This window comes from Pan paniscus, chromosome 21 (assembly GCF_029289425.2).
Source record: "Pan paniscus chromosome 21, NHGRI_mPanPan1-v2.0_pri, whole genome shotgun sequence".
In the NCBI taxonomy this organism is placed as follows: Eukaryota; Metazoa; Chordata; class Mammalia; order Primates; family Hominidae; genus Pan; species Pan paniscus.
In genome coordinates this window covers 68738585-68752500 of record NC_073270.2, presented here as the reverse complement: position 1 = coordinate 68752500, position 13916 = coordinate 68738585, and the positions used below count along the sequence as shown (strand labels likewise).

General features: G+C 61.3%; 1 protein-coding gene across 3 annotated transcripts in view; it reads right to left on the bottom strand.

The window, feature by feature from the left end:
- The window catches only part of SLC17A9 (solute carrier family 17 member 9), a 15669-nt gene extending 2953 nt beyond the window's left edge, over positions 1 to 12716 (bottom strand). Inside the window, exons 1-9 of one of the 3 annotated variants that reach the window (XM_063601141.1) lie at positions 12291 to 12716; positions 8325 to 8522; positions 7744 to 7883; positions 4833 to 4932; positions 2641 to 2771; positions 2026 to 2122; positions 1715 to 1811; positions 1080 to 1218; positions 227 to 261 (exon numbers count right to left, since the gene is read on the bottom strand). In XM_063601141.1, the coding sequence (XP_063457211.1) occupies positions 227 to 261; positions 1080 to 1218; positions 1715 to 1811; positions 2026 to 2122; positions 2641 to 2771; positions 4833 to 4932; positions 7744 to 7883; positions 8325 to 8522; positions 12291 to 12349 (996 nt within the window). In that variant the 5' untranslated portion in view covers positions 12350 to 12716. Of the gene's footprint in view, positions 1 to 226; positions 262 to 1079; positions 1219 to 1714; positions 1812 to 2025; positions 2123 to 2640; positions 2772 to 4832; positions 4933 to 7743; positions 7884 to 8324; positions 8523 to 11907; positions 12218 to 12290 lie in introns of those variants that run through there. The other 2 variants (XM_003810835.5, XM_003810836.6) reach the window with 2 other exon arrangements.
- Positions 12717 to 13916: the final 1200 nt, after the last annotated feature.

The window sequence follows — 13916 nt, the reverse complement described above, 5'->3', positions numbered from 1 at the left end:
GGCAAGCTCAGGCCTGGGCCCAGAGGGGCGCAGGATGCTGACCCCAGCCTGCCCCCCAACAGCTGTCTAAACAGCCCCCTCTGGGCCCCAGTGCTGGACACATGGAGAGGCCTGGCATTTGCCTGGTCCCAGATATCAGGTGACTTGGGGACACAACCCTGAGTTCCTGGGAGACCCTGAACAAAGCAGGGATATCCAGAGAGAACGACCGGAATGATTCTCCTACCTGCATGAGCTTCCGCACCGTGATGGCTCTGTAACCTACAGGGGGAGGCCAAGGAAGGGGCTCCCGTGAGCCCTTTCGTGCTGACACCCCAGAGGGGGTCCCATCCCGAATGGCTGCAGAGGGGCAGCAGGGGAGGAAGAGGCTTGGGGCTCAAGACAGCTATCCCGTGCTGCAGGCAAAAACGTGTGCACACACGCATGTGTGGTGCAGCCGCGAGGCTGCACCTGCGCCTTTGGAAGGTTCCCAAGGCGTGGGTTTGGGCAGAAACACAGAACAGCCACACAGCAGTTACAGAGGCGGAAACAGGCGAGCGGCCCCACTTCCTCTGCTGCTCCAGATTTTCTAGCTTTTCCACAACGAGTGTGTATTCCTTTTGCAATTAGGAAAAACACGAACATTCTAAGAATAGGCACACATGTGTGGAGAGAGCATGTGGGCACGCGTGTGCATCCGCCTGTACGTGTCTGTGCAGCGGACACTGCACTAGGGGAAGAAACACGCAGCCCGCTCGGGGCTCATCCCAGCGTGGGTCTGGAGCACATGGAACAAAGACAGAAGCTCTTCCAAAGGTTCAAGGATGCTTGTAACCTCTGACCCCTCCAGATGCCTTCCTGGAGGGTCAGGGGCTGCATCCAGCCCCCAGGGGTGAGCTCCACAGTCACCGTGAGACCAGACCCTCCACCACAGTCTAACCCCACCCTTTAAGGAGGAGGCCGAGCCTGGAAAGAAGTGCCCTTCTGTCCCAGCTCTCCATGTGCTGAAGCTGCACCCCCAGGATGGGAGCATCCTGCCCCTCGAAAGCGAGGTGAACCAGGGTGTGGCTTCCAGCCCCGGTCCCCTCCCTAGGGCTCACCCTGATTGATGAGATGATCAGAGAGAAACCCGCTGAATAGACTGGCCGGAATCGCCACCAACCAAGGCACCACGTTGAAGATCCAGCCCTGCAGGGGGGAGTTTGGCCTCAGAGGGGGCCAGGGCCGGCACCTGGCCATCTGGAAGAGGATACTCAGGCTGGACAGCGCCCCCGTGCCCACCACTGCCCAGGAAAGCTCTCCGGCAGGGCCAGCCCTGCTCCTGGGAATGTGCAGCTCTTGACCACCACCCGGCGGGGCAGCAAGACAGCCTCAGAGAAGGAACCGTGCTGACCGCAGGTGACCCCTCTGTCCACATCCCGGCTTCTGCACCGGCCTCCTCAGGCTCTGAAGTCGGGTTCTGTGGGCCAGCAGGTCACGATGAGGGCGGGGAGGGCTGCAGCCGCAGCAGGAAGGCACCGAGCGCCCGCATCATTTCCAGCCTCAAACACAGAAACCTGCCCCGAGCATGGACGGGGTCCTCTCCAGAGGAAGAGCCTGGCAGTGCCAGGACCCTCAGAGTCCAGGAGGAGCCGAGGGTTCCACCATCTGCAGGCCAAGGACCCACAGTGCCTGGTGCAGCTCAAGCCTCGTGCCTTCTGGGTGCTCCTTCACCCTGCGGGAGCCCCCGACTCACCTTGGCGTCGGGGAAGGTCTCCTCGAAGAAGGTGGGCAGCCAGGAGAGGAGGATGAAGAAGGAGCAGGCTGCAGAGAGCTGGGAGACGACAGCTGCCCTGCGGGGCCCAATGGTGGACCGTGACTCTGGTGCCGCACAAGCTGGCCGGGCCTGTGGGACCCACCCCGAGAGGCCTCCCCTGGGGGCCAGAGTCCCACTTCTCTGAGCCCTAGGCCCTGCTGGCTCAAGGGCTGTCAGGTCCAGCCAGGTTCACACCCCCATGGTCACCGGCCCTGCCGCTGCTCCAAGGGGCGGCACAGGTCCCAGCTCACCAGACAGCAGGCTTCCGGAAGAGCCGTCTCCAGGGGACTCTGCTGTGCCTGGACACCGGCCGGCTTTGGGCCAGGACACCCAAGGCCAGGATGAGATCTGAGGGAGCAACGGTTTCAAACTGATGGCTATCAGGGCGGGAGGCGCCACCCGTTGCCAAAGGATTGGGGATTTGGGGGTGGTTCCAGAGGGGTCAGCAGGCCTCGTCCATGCCTCAGGTTGCACATGGGCACCAGCCTCCCATGGCCTCCCCTACCAGACACCTAACAGGCAGCATCACCTTTGAGAACCGCGTTCTGAACGACCCTCCACACGGCCTCCTCCAGAGCCCCCTGGCCACCCAAAGACTCGGCTGCTCCTGCACCCTGCCTTGACCTGTGCCCAGCAGGTCTTCCTGGGTGTCTGCCTTAGCCCTAGATGGAACCTTCCAGATCGAATTGGGTGGCGGAGCCGCTGACAGCTCAGCACCCGAGCGCTTTTCCTCACTGGCGGATTCTTTGGGAGGTCAAAGCCATCGTCTCCAGGCTCCTGCTCCAGGCTGCTCAGCGGCTGCCACCAGGGGAGGAGGCACTGGGCAGCTGTGGGCGCCCGGGACTAGCCCGCCCGGCCTGCGTTACCTTTTTCACTCAGCAGGTACCTGTACACGTACCACACCCAAAGCAAGGTGAGGCCGCCGGAGAAATAGAAGATGCTCTGCCAGCCGTACCATTCCAGGAGCAGGGAGCCCACCGCCCCGGTCAGCAGCGTCCTGCAAAGACGGGGGGGTGTGGCCAGGCCCCTCAGCGGCACCCCTCGGGTAGGAGGGGCCTCTCAGAAACCCCACCCTGGTGCAGGCTGAGCCCCTGGAGAAGAGGGTGTTTTCATCGCCTCCAGAGGAGCAGCTCAGAAGCCACCGTCCTGGCCTGTTTTGTTAAGGACTTTGGGTACTCAGGGGAGACTCCGGACACACAGGGCTGGGGCGAACCTGGGACCAGCCACGCATGTGTCCCAGTCGGGCGGCTGCTGTGGAACTCACATTGTTTTTCACATCTTGCTTCTAGGCCTTCCAATTGGCCTACAATTTGTCATGTGGATCCTTTTCAACTAAAAACGGCACCGAGGAGGAGACGGTGATGAGCATACACTACAGTGAAGCTCCGCACGGTTTTTGTGCTTCAAACATCATTGAGGACAAAATTCAAAAAGACTTCTGGATGCAAAAATACCATGACGGCCAAATCCAACAACCCCCATCCCGTCCCCATGACTTCATTGTCCCAAATAGCCCCTCAGAGGCTCCCTTCTGGGTGCAACCTGGCTGGCGGCCCAGCCCCCATCTGCTGCTGAGGCCCCTCCACTGGCACCAGGGGGAATAGTTAACATCATGGCAAAAGGAGGAAGAGAGAGAGCCCCAAAGCGGGTCCTGGCATCCAGATGGGGCCTCCTTCCTCCCGCGGAGCCTCTGCGGGGTAGACACAGCTCCTGGGGTAGCAGGACTTGGCCTTGGGCACCAGGGCGGGCTGGGGTAGCACTCTTCCTGCCCAGCCCAGCCCACACTTGACCCTGTCTCTGCTCCCCACCTGGGTGCAGAAAAACCGGAGGACACTCAATGAAACCGGGTTTCGGAGAAGTGAGGATTCATTCTTTAGTATAAGTATATCCCCTCCGGTTTATGTGAAATTCACATTCCTCTGGGCAGTCTGTTTTTATTTGATGAATCTGGTCACTCTAGGCCTGCCTGGGCCTGCTCCCGGCCCCACCTACAGGGGCCGCCTCCGCCCGTCTGAACCGCAGCAACAGTAACACAAGGGCCTGAGCCCAGCGATTGGGAAGCCCCGGTCAGCTCCTGCAACTATCCACCCTGCTACAACCATCGGGAAGGCCTCCCACCCCTGGCCTGGCCTCGATCCAGGCCGCCAGCATCGCTAGAGGGTCTGGAGCTGCCCAAGAAGCGGGCGCAGGGAGGGAGGACTGAGGGGCACGGGGTTGCCGCATCGTGGATGAGGACAAGCCGCCCTCCAGCCAGCTGATAGGCCCACCCTGAGGACAAGCCGCCCTCCAGCCAGCTGATAGGCCCACCCTGAGGACAAGCCGTCCTCCAGCCAGCTGATAGGCCCACCCTGAGGACAAGCCGCCCTCTAGCCAGCTGATAGGCCCACGCTGAGGACAAGCCGTCCTCCAGCCAGCTGATAGGCCCACCCTGAGGACAAGCCGCCCTCCAGCCAGCTGATAGGCCCACCCTGAGGACAAGCCGCCCTCCAGCCAGCTGATAGGCCCACCCTGAGGACAAGCCGTCCTCCAGCCAGCTGATAGGCCCACCCTGAGGACAAGCCGCCCTCCAGCCAGCTGATAGGCCCACCCTGAGGACAAGCCGCCCTCCAGCCAGCTGATAGGCCCACCCTGAGGACAAGCCGTCCTCCAGCCAGCTGATAGGCCCACCCTGGCCCAGACGCTCTTGCGCTCACAGACTCTCCTGTCGAGGGTGGGGGCCGGCCAAAGATGGTGGGGACGGCATCTGGCATCGTTAGCACAGATGAAAGAAAATGAGATGATGTGGCCACTCCTCCAACCCATGTCCCCAAGTCCCAGCCTCATCACCTGCCAGCCACTCCAGAAAGGCAGAAATATGCACAAAGCAAGCGCGGTGCCCGGGGCTGGTACCTGCAGAGCACAGCCTCGGGCTACAGAGCCCAAAAGGCGCCTGCAGGACCCACCTCACCATGGTGGCCCTGCAAGCCCATGTGGCCCATCCCCCACGCAGACCAGGGGCCACTCGGCAAGGGGCTCACCTGGTGGCCTCTCCTGGGCCCCGTCTTAGGCCAGGACTTACCCAAACTGGGAGCCGGCGCCCACGATGCTGTAGGTGAAGGCTCGCTCACTCTCCCGCACCTTCTGCGACAGCAGGCTGGTCAGGGCAGGGAAGTAAACCCCTGCAACAAGTGGAGGGAGGGTCTCTCAGGGTCCATCCAGGGAGGCTCCTCCCGGCCCATCTGCTCAGATTTGGGCTGTGATTCCAGAGGACGTCCACCTGTCCCTCTAGCTCACCTCCCCACCCGAGGGACCAGCAGGGCAGGGCTTTTGGTGCCACTGAGGAAACAGACTCCTTTTGGGTGAGGCTCGCTCAGGGTCGTGCCACCCGCACGGCTGAGGGAAACACCCCTGCTTCCAAGCTAGCCGTCCCACCCCACGAACACGCACACGCACATGTGCACACTCTCACCACCGGCCTCCAGCTGTGCTCTACAGAGTCCTCGCACCAACACACACACATGCGCCTGCACACGCACGTGTTCACCGGCACACTTCTTGGCAGTGCTGCATTGTGCTCACACTGACGCAGATACACGCATACGCATGAAGATGCACACCTGCGTGCACAGACACCTGCCGCATGCGTGCACAGACACATACTTCCCCCAGGAACGCTGCCCTTCCCTGTTTTATAAACTGAGCTTCCTCCCAGGATTTCTTTTGGACCAAGTGTTCTCAGCCGCTTTAGAAGTTTGGAAACCACCTTACCACCCCATGCAGCTCCTCCACATCCAGAGGGCTCTGAGCCTGACCTGGAAGGACTCTGTGAGGGGAGGCACCGCGGAGCCACGGTGACAACAGGAGCTTGTCCCCCAAACCCACGGGCCGTGTCTACAGGGCGCTGATGCTACCCTGCCGGGGGGCATCGTCAAACAGACGGCCACACACAGGAAGCGCCTGCCTGGCCAGCGCCTGTAACTTTTAACCGCAGAGCGCTCACTCATAGGCTCACGGCTCAGAGGCAGGGCCCGTTCCCTCGCTCCCTCGAGGGAGGCTGGGGGCCGCCTGGCAGAGCTCCTGGGGCTCCCTCCAGAAGTCCGATGCTCCGCAGCAAGAGCCACAGGTCTTGGGACACCCGGCGTCTCTGCTCTGCCCGAAGACAGCGTGCACAAACACGGCAAAGCCAGCCGCAGGTGGTGCCCACCGTTACCACGCAGCCGCCATTGCTGCCCCCCAGACCCCCAGAGTAGGCTCGTGGGCACAGGATGACATTTGACATTGAGACGTGCCAGACTTTGAAGGTTTCTAGAAAACAGAATGTGCCTCAGGTGCCAAGAGTCATCGTAGCACAACAAGCTGGGCCCCGCAGAGGAAGCGCAGCTGGAGCTGGCAGCGAGCCTACGGGGTCTGGCTGCCTGCTGGGTCCCCAGAGCTGCCCACGAGGACAGCCGCCTGCCCCAGGGCCGAGGGTCTTCTCAGCGACACTTAGAGGCATTGGTCAGCCCAGTCCGAGGCAGCACCACTGTTTTCCTCACAGCTTCAGCCTTGGGACCCTCCTCCCTCACCCCGAAGACCCTCCAGTAAACAAAGATGAGGGCCCCCACCCCCCGCCAGGCCTGTCCTCCCCTCCAGGTGGTTGCCGATTCGTTCATTCCTCCCCTCCTCCTCCAGCTCCTGCAGTGGGGCCTGGGCAGTGCCTGGGGAGGCGGTGATGCTGGAGGGGCTGGCTCTGGGATGGGGCCTCACAGTAAACACACAATCCTAAGTCCTCAGTTGCACTCGCTGCACCCTCTTCTGAGGGTGGGCCATGCACGGGGCCCTTGTTCTCATGTGACACCCCGTGACCATGAAAGTGGCCTCTCTCCTGGGCAGACCCCCTTCCTCTGTTATGGAGACAGTCCCAGGCAGCACCTTCCAGGCCATAACGTTGGGGAGTGAGGGTGTGGAGAGGGAGGAGAATGAGGCCTGGGAGTGAACTCCCCAGAGTCTCTGGACTTGGAGGAGAGGGAGGGCAGAGGTTCTAGGGGAGCCATGGCCAGCGCTCTGAACCTGATGCCGGCTCAGGAAGGTAGAGGGAGTCCTGAGTGGGGGGTCTGGATGGCCCAGGACACTGGGGGAGGAGTGGCCCAGGCTGGGAACTGCTGATGGGTGGGGTGGCCAGGCAGGCTGGGTTGGGGCCAGCAGGCCCCTGCAGGCTGGAGGCCTGGCTGTTTCTCCAGGGGACCCCAGCCAAGTAGGGGCCCCTCAAAGCCCCCTTGGCCCCCCCACCCACCTTGTTCTCCTGACAGTTAAGGCGCTCCAAGGCCCTAGTATCGGAGGCATCATCAGCATACGTGTGACCAAAATGCACAAAACCCAGAGTCCCACAACGGGTCCCTTGCAGCTGGAATCCGCCACTGAACTAAGGCGTTTGGTGACAAAATTCAGGGGCAGGGGCAATTTCACTACACAGGTGCCCCCTGTGATCCTGTGTATCACTGCAGAGTGTGCACCTACAGAAGGCACATGCATGGCCACACGTACACCCTCATACGGGCACGCTTACGCACGTACACACGCATATGGGCACGCATATGCACACACACATGGATATGGGCACGCACACACACATACACACGCATACAGGCATGCACACACATGCATACCACCTGCACGCACAAGTGCATGCTCACACGTATGCATGCACACATACGTACACACACACACAAGCACAAACATACATGCACACTGCTTGCATACACGTGTCTGCAGGGACATATGCACTTGCACACGCACACACACACAGGTGCACGCATGCACGCGGGCATGCCCATACACACACTTGCACACGCACACACACAGGTGTATGCATGCACGCGGGCATGCCCATACACACACACTTGTACACCACCTGCATGCAAGCATGCACCTGCACACACATCCGTGCACACTCCCCTTGTCTCCCCACCTGGTGCCAGAGAGCGTGAGGGAGCCGCCTGAGCTCCCCTTACCTTGGAGCAAGCCCATGAGGATGCGTGAGAAGGTCATGAAGGCCAGGTGGGCACTGCTCAGGTGGGCGAGCAGTGGGGTGACGGCCGTGATGGAGCCCCAGGCAGAGGCTGACAGCAGGATGACCTTCTCACCCCCAATCCTGGAGGGAAGACAGAGGGAGGTGAGGATGTGGCTGTGCAGGACCAAGGGGCACCACCCTGACTCAGGGCAGCCCTTGAGTGGGTGCTCAGAGCTGGGCCTGGCCTGTCTGCCTCTACAGGGCCTGCTCATGACCCCAGAGCTGCCTCGTGAGGAGACCAGGTACTCCAGGGGAGCGGCCTGCCTCCTCTGCCTGCAGGGCCCTGGGGCCTTGCCAAGCCTGGCCTCTCTCCTCCCAGCTCCCATCTTCCTCTTGGGGGGGTCTTCTGCCCAGATTTATCCACCAAGCTCCTTCCCCAGGAGTCGCATCCTCTGTGTCCACCAAGCTCCTTCCCCAGGAGTCGCATCCTCTGCGCGCAGCAGCACAGCCAGCCCACTCGCCCCTGGAGGCCCCAGTGGGGCGGCCCCCACCAGCCTGGAGATGGGGAAGATGGGCAGTTACCGATCCCCGAGGTGGCCGCCCACAACCTGTGTCAGGCAGTAGCCCCAGAAGAAGCTGCTGAGCACGATGCCGGCCTCCTTCTTGTTCCAGCCGAAGTCCTGGCTCATGGAGACGGTGCAGATGGGCATGCTGGAGCGGGCACAGTACAGAAGGCACGTGCCCAGCAGCAGCGTCCCCGTCCATGCCTGGCACTCGGGCCTGCGGGACAGGAGATGGTCAGGCCCTGGGGAGGCCCCATGGCCCTGCTGCTTCGAGTTCGTCACTCAGAGACCTCCCTCAGGGCTGGGGGACATGGACTGTGAATGGGGACAGCTTTGATGGAGGGCAACTTGGCAAGCATTCAAACACCTAATCGCACCTATCTGCTGACCCCTGGGAGAACACAGGCAGCCAGAAATGAGGCACAGTGGTTCCTGGGAGCAACTGAGTGGCCAGCACTCGGGCAGGTCACAGCAACAACTCATCCCCACAAAAGTTGCCTGGGCCGGGCCCTGCTTGTTTCCCTCAAAGAGAACAGGGGAGAGGGTGACCAGGAGATGGATGGCAGAGGAGTCGGACACTGGAGAGTCTCACCCCACCCTTCCCAAAAGGTCCTGTCTGCCCCTGCGGGGAGCTGGCTGCACCCCGGGGGTGTGCTCCCAAGAACCTGCCACAGATGAGTGAGTGGATGACGGTGTGCTGTGGACAGAGGGGCAGGTATCCGGCCTTCTTGGCACTCTCTGCAAGTCTGCACCTAGACGCTTCCCACGGGAGAAAAGACCACCAAGTCGGGCACTGACCATGCCTGAGGTCACAGAACCAGCCCTGCCAGCTCACACTCCCAATCCTGGTGAGGGAGGCCCGGCAAGATCTCAGAGGCAAGAAAAGGTCGCTCCAGCAGCCCAGAGCTGCGTCCTCTGACACCTCCCGCTCTGCCAGAGGCTATCCTGGCTCCAGCCCCTCCCCACAGCAGGGCCAACCATTAACCCCTGGAGTTTGAAGAAAGTTGTGTGGGAGGAAGTGCTGTCTGTCCTGGAACTTGGCAGTGAGTTTGGTTTCGCCAGCGTCATTTGCAGCCAGGTTCCACTCTGGGGACAACTGGCTTGCCCCATATCTGGCTGCTCCCTGGGTTACCACAGAAGGACACAGTCCTCACTGCCAGCCTGCCTAACCCAGTATAGCCCTGGCCTCCACGCCCTGTCCTGGCGTGGTTGATACCGGCAGCCCTGTTGTTTACCTAGCCCCAGGCTCTCTGTAAACAGTTTTCATTGACTTAACACACGAGGCTTGCAGAAGGGACATGGGGGCCCCCACCCTTAACTTTCCACTAAAAGCCACACAGTCCAAAGGTGCCTTTAAAAAGGAGCTTTAGAGCCAGGTACGGTGGCTTATGCCTATAATCCTAGCACTTTAGGAGGCCGAGGTGGGCAGATCACTTGAGCCGAAGAGTTCAAGAGCAGCCTGGGAAACATGGGGACATCCTCAGCTCTACAAAAAAAAAAAACAAAAAAACTTTAAAAATTAGCCAGGGCCGGGCATGGTGGCTCACGCCTGTAATCCCAGCACTTGGGGAGGCCGAGGCGGGAGGATCACAAGGTCAGGAGTTCGAGACCAGCCTCGCCCACATGGTGAAACCCCATCTCTACTAAAAATGTAAAAATTAGCCAGGCGTAGTGGCGGGTGCCTGTAATCCCAGCTACTTGGGAGGCTGAGGCAGGAGAATCGCTTGAACCTGGGAGGCAGAGGTTGCAGTGAACCGAGATCAAACTACTGAATTCCAGCCTGGGCGACAGAGTGAGACTCCATCTAGTGAGACTCCATCTCAAAAAAAAAAAAGAAAAAAAAACCAACAATTAGCTGAGTGTGGTGGTGTGCACCTGTGGTCCCAGCTGGGAGGCTGAAGTAGGAGGATCGCCTGAGCCCAGGAGGTCGAGGTTGCAGTGAGCCGAGATTGCACCACTGCACTCTAGCCTGGGCAAGAGAGAGAGACTCTGTCTTGAAAAAGAAAGCGGGGGAGGTGGGGGACCTGTGTCCAGGTGGCACCTGCCCCGCACTGCCTGGCCGCTAGCTAGAAACAGCAGAAAGCTCAGTTGCACTGATCCTCACCCCCATCGCGGCCAGCACAGGACTGAGAACACAGAGCCACTCCCGGGCCTCCTTGGAAGGAGGAAGTCAAGAACAGCCCTTTCAGGCAAGCAATCTGCCCTACGTGGCAGGCGGCAGCCACAGCCCCTTCTCTGAGCTGGGCAGGTGGTGCTGGCCAGGTGGGCACAGGGGCACCCTCCACAGCTGCTGGGGAGACAAGGATGTCAGGCTGGAGAGGATGGCCCAGACAGTCGGCTACCTGAGGGCTGACTAGGACCCCAGGCTGGGAATCCTCCATCCTGCTGGGGGCGCGGGGGACGGGGGGTGTGCCAAGAACCGGAAAGCTTTGGGCAGCTTGAACAGCTTCCTCCCACCACTCTGCACTCCCTGAGCCCAGCAGCCTGCTTCCTGTGAACTTTCTAGAGCAAACGGCCCCTGTGCAGAAGCAGCATCCACGGCTGAGCAAACAGGTGGTCACATGGCCCCTCCATTCAGAAAAGGGAACTGTCCGGGGCCAGGCCAGGAGAGCAGCAAACCGGAGAGTGTGGGTGCCGCCCTCCAGCTCTGTTCTCGCCTGGCCCAGCCTTCGTGATGTGGCTGCAGGAGGGAGGGCTAGGAAAAGGCGTGCATGTGGCAGCCCTGACCCACAGGCCCCTCCAGAATCCTTGGCGCTGCCCAATAAGGGCCTGCAAAGGAAGTTGTAAGAGCTGTGGCAAGGGCTCCTTTTTAAACATCGAGCCTGGGAGGGACGTAGTGAAGGCGGAGCCACTCAAACCCAGCCGCCAGTGAGGAGGCCCTGAAGCCCTGGGGAGCTGGCCCTGCCCGGCAGGCCTGGATGAACGTGGGTGGGGGAAGAGGAAGAGAGCAAGGGGCAGGGTCCACTGAGGGCAGCCCTCCCCTCTAATTGGCGCCTGACAGGGCTGTGATCTGGGCTGCCAGCTTTTCCCATGCAGCCAGCGCTCCCTTCATCTGGGTGCCAACATCCGATGGTGGCACTGCCCCTTTGGGCCTTCCTGCAACTCTTCCCAGCACTTCTAGGGTCCTCAGCCCTCATACAGCTGGGAACTGGTGGGGCCAGAAGGTGCCATTACCTTGCCATGGTCAGGGTAGGTACCCTGGGGACTCAGTGCAGGCAGGAGACTGCTCTGGAACCCACAGGGCCTGAGTCTAGGCCCAGGGTCCAGCCACTTAAGGCCTCAGCCCAAGACCCAGCGCCCAGGGGTTCAGCAGTGTGGGGGCTGCTCTCAGGAGCTCCCTGGCAGAGGCCCTCCCCAGCTGACCAATGGCCCGCGGTCACCATCTCGCCCGGTTTCTGAGGCGTCACCTGCCCGGGGAGCCTCCTACAGGCAGCAGTGCTGGTGGCCAGGCGACCTGCCCAGGCCCTGCTTCTCCCCACCACCAAATGCTCTGAGAGCTGAAGCCAGCGGGGAGCTCGTCCTCAGCACACAGCTGGCATGTGGTGGCAGGACCCCCCTGCCACCCCCCTGTCTAGCTGCAGGCTCCAGCCCGTGCCCCCTACCTGGCCTCCTGACTGTCCTGGCGCCTGCTTGTCAGGGTCATGCATACACAGGGTGGTTCCACCTGGCGGGGGGTATGCCTCCTGACAGTCCAGGACAATGCCCCTGGCCTGGGGAACATAGCCCTGCCTGGAAGAGCCCCAGGAACACTGGCTGGGATAGGGCACTTGCCAGGTCCGGTCCTGGAATCTCATGGCAGGGAGGAAGGACAGGGCACTCACTTCCTTCCACCTCCCACAAGGAACACAGGGGGCCCCACAGCCAGAGGAGCCCGCCCAGCTCAGCCCTCCCCACCTAGCATCGTCCCACATGGCAGTATCTCAGCTCCCTCCCCACGGCCCCATCACGACCGCTCCCACCCCGCCTCCCCTCACCCCCGCCACACCTGGACCACTGGGTGTCCCCGGCCATGTCCCTGCGGGCCTCGTCTGGGGATGGCTGCATCGGGCTTGGGGTGCTCGGACGGCGTGGGCACAGCTGTGTCCCGGGGCTGCCTCCCAGCCCAGGCTGACCCACCCGGGCAGCACCGCCCAAGTCCACGTGTCAGTCCCAGCACGCTTCCGTCTGGTTCTCTCAGGACTTGTCGCCCCCAGACGGCCACCAGGGCGGGCAGGCGGGGCAGGGCGGGGCATACCACTCGGGTGCCCGCCCCACCCTGCTGACGTCCGTCCCTGCTGCCCCATAGGAGCGGGGCCGACGGTCGCGCTGGCTGGGTCGCCCTGACTGTCCGACGCGCCCTGGCTCAGCCCCAGCTGAGGTTAGTGTGGGGGCAGAGGGGGATTCCCAGCAGCAGGCCGGTCAGACTGGGGCTTCAGAGAAGGGCCCTGGTGGTAAGCCTGGTCCAAGAGGTGCCAGCCCATCCCTTGGACACGACACGGAGCCATGGGGCCGTCTGTCCTCTGTCTATAAAATGGGGAATGATGGCAGTCCCTGCCTTACCGATCAAATAAAATCAGGGATAAAGTCTCAACCAAGTGCAAAGAGAGTAAAAGTACAGGGTCACTGATTTTTAAAATGGATCTTTCGGGGCAGGGATGGGTCCACTCCTGAGCCCTTGGACCAAGCCTGGGAGAGCTGGACAAATCCAGCGCTGGCCCATGTCTTCTCAGCAGATGCCTGTGAAGGTTGTCATTGGCCCCTGGGTTCCTGGACAAAAGGTGTCCTGAGGACCCATCACAGGCCAGGTTCTGGGCTCGGGGGCAGGGGCGACGGGGTGGGGCCCCCACTCTGTGTGCTCCTGCTGCCATGCCGAGGATGAAGCCAGCAGGGGAAGGCCTCAACCATGCAGCCTTTCCCCAGGAGGCGGCAGGGCCTGCTCCTCAGGCGTCGCCCCCACCTCCACTAGGGCCCACCTCAGTCCATCCTCCACGCAGCAGCCACCACCCAGGGGCCGAGGGAGACACGCCTAAGGCAGGGCCCTGCACTTAGAACAGAACCACATTTACCCCCCTCCCTCCCCCTAGCCCTCAGGTCTCCAACAGCCCAACCCACTGCACTGCAGGGCCTGCTCCCAGGGCCCTCTGAACAGAAAGACACGGGCACCCTGAAAAGCAAGGTCATACTTTCATCCATCCTGACGTAGGGTAGGTGAAAAGATGGTGGCAGAGAGAGGTTTATCGCCCCAAACAGCCCTAGCCCATAGCCAGGAAGTTTGGAAACTGTTGCTAAACGTATCGCTGTCAACAGCACCCTCTTTGAGGTGATTCGCTTCCATTCACTCTGTGACGGTGATTTCCTACCAAGATCTGTGATCATGCTGCAGCAGACATTTGCCATCTGGTTACCCAAAGTCCCCTTCCTCCTGGAGCTGATGTTCTGGGGCAGGTAGACAAAAATCAAAGTAGTGAAAGGGGTAGGGAAGGGGTGTTACTTCAAATAGGTTGGGCTGAGGAGGCACCCCTGGACACCTGAGTGAAGGCTGGATGAGCTGAAGAAACGGGCCGTGCAGGGATGGCTGGGTGGGTGAAGGGGCCATTTCACAGGGACATTATAAAGCTGTGTGCTGGTAGTG